Source organism: Notolepis coatsorum (assembly GCF_963971535.1).
Source record: "Notolepis coatsorum genome assembly, chromosome: 16".
Classification (NCBI taxonomy): domain Eukaryota; kingdom Metazoa; phylum Chordata; class Actinopteri; order Aulopiformes; family Paralepididae; genus Notolepis; species Notolepis coatsorum.
In genome coordinates this window covers 67932996-67938248 of record NC_140180.1, presented here as the reverse complement: position 1 = coordinate 67938248, position 5253 = coordinate 67932996, and the positions used below count along the sequence as shown (strand labels likewise).

At 43.1% G+C, this 5253-nt stretch overlaps 1 protein-coding gene across 1 annotated transcript in view; it reads right to left on the bottom strand.

Annotated features, from left to right (window-relative positions):
* Positions 1-2331: 2331 nt before the first annotated feature.
* LOC311243000 (peripherin-2-like) overlaps positions 2332-5253 on the bottom strand; it is a gene marked incomplete at both ends in the record, with an annotated part of 21982 nt that continues 19060 nt past the window's right edge. Inside the window, one exon of the mRNA XM_084332062.1 lies at positions 2332-2565. Coding sequence (XP_084188188.1) covers positions 2332-2565 — 234 coding nt within the window. The remainder of the gene's footprint in view (positions 2566-5253) is intronic.

Below are 5253 nucleotides of genomic sequence, written 5' to 3'. Positions count from 1 at the left end.
TTAAAACATAAATCGACAAAACGTTCAGTGGTTTATTCTGTGAAAGGATTGCAGTTCATCCAAGAATAACTACAGGCACCTGACAGATACCAGGTAGAAACAAGTGGCTTCTAACATTGTGTGTTGGTGTGCAGGTTCTGTCAGTGAGTGTGGAACAGGCTGATCCAGTGTCCTGTCACCCTGCTGATATGCTTGTGCAGCAGTTCTGGGATTAACTAGCCTGGGATTATCAGATTGTTCAGAGCTGCAAGATGATATTGTCACAGTATTATATGGGGACCTCTTACGCGGTCGGTCACACACACACACACACACACACACACACACACACACACACACACACACACACACACACACACACACACACACACACACACACACACACACACACACACACACACACACACACACACACACACACACACACACACACACACACACACACACACACACACACACACACACACACACACACAATCCGTTTCGTTCCTCAAGGTGAACTCTCATAACCCACAGCCAATTAAGGGACTCACCCATTATACTGCAAGTACAAAATGACCCAACATGATGAAGAAGTTAAAAACGTCTATCTTTAATCTTTAAAACATTTCATGCACGCTGCCAAATTAACAGGTTGCTAAGCAATTCGTAGCAGTTTAATACAAACTCTATAGCTAGCAGTGAGCTGGAAATAGTGTACATTGGATGAGCATTTGCATTACTTTACCAGTGTGTGTGTCTGTGTGTGTGTGTGTGTGTGTGTGTGTGTGTGTGTGTGTGTGTGTGTGTGTGTGTGTGTGTGTGTGTGTGTGTGTGTGTGTGTGTGTGTGTGTGTGTGTGTGTGTGTGTGTGTGTGTGCCTCTCTTTATTCTATCATGACTTGGTTTGTTGTTGACCACCTTTTGACTCAATGTACTCTCCACTGGTTACAACAACAACAACAACAACAACAACATCAACACCAACAACAAAAGATACTACCCATCTCAACAAATCCTGTGATGTTCACATGTTCAAACAAGCGCCTGCACAGAGGGGGGCTGTTTGTTTCGCGGTCTGTTCGGGGCCTGATAAGATTCCTCATGTGTTGACTTGCTTTGGCCATGTTCTGTAGGGAGAGAGCGGAGGCTGTCTTGGTGGAGTGTATCTCAAGGCTGGGGGAGCATATCTCAAGCCTGGGGGAGCGTATCTCAAGCCTGGGGGAGCATATCTCAAGCCTGGGGGAGCGTATCTCAAGCCTGGGGGAGCATATCTCAAGCCTGGGGGAAGCTACAAGGAGCATGTTCGCAGTGCGGCACTTCTACTTACAGGGTGAGTTCAGTTAAGGTTCATCTTTTAATTAAGGTATTGACACGGGAACTGTATGATTATACTATTAATCTGAGTCTGGTAGATGTTTTTAGATAGATGTTTTCTTGATGTGTTGTTGTTTCCATTGTTGTTGTTGATGTTGTTGATGCTGTATTGTAAAAACATGCTGCTCAGTGCACACACACACCCCGTCCCCCATTAAGGGCCACAATGGAAATAAGCTTTTAGCTATTGTGTTTATCCTTAATAATTGTTTTTAAGAATGTGTATGAGAAGCTTGTTTCAGATGTAGGCCTATGTGTTTTTTTTTTCAAAGTCAATAAATTAATCAATCAAAGCCGCTACACCGGTCACCAGAGCCACACATAGCAGCTCCCCTGCGGCTGATTCTTTGCAAAAGTGGTCTATTTGTTTTACCCTCTGTGAGCAACAACCTAGTTAAAACCACATTTTAATTAAACATAAAAAATTTGAAATAACCATTGAAAAGTGTATCCCTGTTGCTCTACAACAATAATAATAATATTTTATTTGTAGGGCGCATTATAGTTGTGGAGCAAATCTCAAAGCGCTACATTTTAAAAGAACATAAAAACTAGCAAGAGAGTAAAAAAAATAAAGAATATAAAATAGCAAGACTAAAACTACTAAGGAGTAAAAAGAACAATACAACTAATAAAAGTGTAAAAAAAACATAAATTAAGAAGGGCTAAAACTGGTCAAATAACATAAAATGTGTGTAGCTAAAACTAGATAAAAATCAACTAAAGGCTCTAACAAAGTGGCTCATAGCTGGTGTAGCTGCTGGTAAAAACATTATTTGCCCTGCTGCATCCCGACCCACTGCTGTGTCATGCCACGTACGTGCCCCATGAAACTGAAAGGTAACCCAGCAGGTGTTATACCCCACCACCAGCCAAGTCACTGAACAAAGAAGCCTATGACCCCCCCCCCTTTACCCCCACCCTCATTCACCTCCACCTCCCTTTCTCTTCAACACAAACTCTGGCATGTTTTCCTCTAGCTAGAGGCTGCGGCGGCATCGACCTTCTCTTCTGCCTCGGGACTCCCCTCGTCGCCGGGGTCAACTTGTCCGAACCTGAGGAGGGTGAGGAGGGTGGCTTTGAACTCCTGGATGGTCTCCTGCACGCTGTTCTCCAGCAGGTAGCCTTCACTCTCCCCCTCTGGGTTCTCCAGAGCCAAGGCTCCCTCCACGGACGTCTGCAGGTACCGCAGGCTCAGACACACCGACACCTGGAGAAGGATCAACAACATTACCAGATACTGTCAATGGCGTGACTGGGCTGTTTAGGCTGTTATAGTGCATATAACGTAAGCTACTGTCCGATCTTCTAGTACCGTCAAATTAACCTAGCCTCTTCTGGTTGTTTGTTTGATTTTTAAACAAAGCTCACTGTCAATCTTGTATAAGAAATGTTTGTTAATTTTAAAGTCTCTGGTACATGGGGATTTGAAAAATGTATTCTACACAGGCACTGGAAGGACAGCCACATCAGAGGCCTAACATTGCTCAGGGAATCTATAAAAAGCCGGCAAAGGAGGGTGAGAAGAAAGGCAGGAAGAGAGGATCTGGAAGTGACAGGGCTGCCTGACAACCAGATGCCAAAAAGCCAATGGTGTCACTGTATGGATTGTTACTCCAAAACACTCATAAGGTGCTACCACCTGGCCCTTCATCAGACTGTATAGTGCTGTTACCACCTGGCCCTTCATCAGACTGTATAGTGCTGTTACCACCTGGCCCTTCATCAGACTGTATAGTGCTGTTACCACCTGGCCCTTCATCAGACTGTATAATAATAGTAATAATAATAATAACTTTATTTGTATAGCACTTTTCATACAGAAGTTGCAGTTCAAAGTGCTTCACAACAGTAAAAAAAATAAAAAAAAACAGGCATAAGCGAGCATAAAAATGATAGAGAGGTAGCAAGGTAAGGTAAATCACAGTGTTTCACATTAGGATCTAGCATCCCAATAGGCCTCTCTGTTTACAGTTTAATTCAGTAATACAAATAATAAAAATAGAATAGACATAGTAAAAAATAACTGCAGTTTGATTCAGTTTAAATAGGCTAAAAATAATAAAATAGAACGGACATCATACAACAGGGTATTTAACATACAACAGAGCAGTGCATCAGTAAAAAGTAAAAAGTGTGATAAAATAGTTCAATAAAAATATAACAGAGCAGTGCATCGCTCTTAATACTTTGAGTTTCTTTACAAAGTTCTACCATACAACAGAGCAGTGCATCGCTCTTAACACTTTGAGTTTCTTTACAAAGTACAGTTCTAAATTACCTTATAGAACAACAGAGCAGTGCGTCGCTCACAACTTAACAACAGAGCAGTGCATCGCTCTCAACTTTGAGTTTCTTTACAAAGTTCAGTTTTGAGGCGGTTAGGTGGTCGAGCGGAGATTGCGTTCGTCACCAGCCCCGGAGCTGTGAGCTTGGTTCGCCTGTTCGAATCCAGCTCACAGCTCCGGGGTTGTCACCAGCTTGGCTGGCCGTCTGCACTGATACAATTGGCTGTATCAGAGGGTGGGAGAAGCTGGCGGGGTGGGTCCGGGTCGTTGTAAACAGCGACTCCTACAGTTCGGTCGGGGCGCCTGCTAAGCGCGGATTGGACGTGAGGGGGATAGTGTGGTCCTCCCACACGCTACGCCCTCTCAATGAGAATCCGCGCTGCCAGGTGAAAAGAAGCGGTGATTGGCTGGACGTGTGTCGGAGGAAGCACGTGGTAGCCTCCACTCTCCCAAAAATGATCTGACTGTGGGGGGTAAAGCGCAGCGACCAGGAAGGGACTGGGAATTGGCATACGACTAACATTGGGATGGGAGAAAATCGGAGGAAAATGGAGGGGGAAAAAGACCAAAAAAAAAAAAAAAAAAAAGTTCAGTTTTGAATTACAACAGAGCAGCACTCTTAAAATTACAGTGCATAGGAGGCAGTGAGATCAAATTAGCATAGAACCGACACATGAATTTGATAGGAAGTGTATACAAGTAGGCAGGGTAAGACAAGTAGAGGTAACGTACAATTTGTGTCAGGATGTCCCTGATGTTTTCTTTTAAATACCTGAGCAAAGAGATAGGTTTTAAGCTGTCTTTTGAAGATGTCTAGCGAGTTGGCTTCCCTGGTGTTTTTGGGCAGTTTGTTCCATAGTTTTGGGACGTAGTTGATAAAGGCTGCATCCCCGATCCTCTTTTGACTGTTTCTGGGAGCCTCTAGTAGTCCAGCAGCTGATGATCGCAGTGTTCTTGCTGGCCTGTAATTTATTAGAGCGTTGTCGATGTAGCTAGGTCCCTGTCCATTTAGAACTTTGTACTGCACCTGGCCCTTCATCAGACTGTATAGTGATGTTACCACCTGGCCCTTCATCAGACTGTATAGTACTGAGTGTTACCACATCAGACTGTATATTACTGTTACCACATCAGACAGTATAGTACTGTTACCACATCAGACTGTATAGTACTGTTACCACATCAGACTGTATAGTACTGTTACCACATCAGACTGTATATTACTGTTACCACATCAGACTGTATAGTGCTGTTACCACATCAGACTGTATAGTGCTGTTACCACATCAGACTGTATATTACTGTTACCACATCAGACTGTATATTACTGTTACCACATCAGACTGTATATTACTGTTACCACATCAGACTGTATATTACTGTTACCACATCAGACTGTATATTACTGTTACCACATCAGACTGTATATTACTGTTACCACATCAGACTGTATATTACTGTTACCACATCAGACTGTATAGTGCTGTTACCACATCAGACTGTATATTACTGTTACCACATCAGACTGTATAGTGCTGTTACCACATCAGACTGTATATTACTGTTACCACATCAGACTGTATATTACTGTTACCACATCAGACTGTATA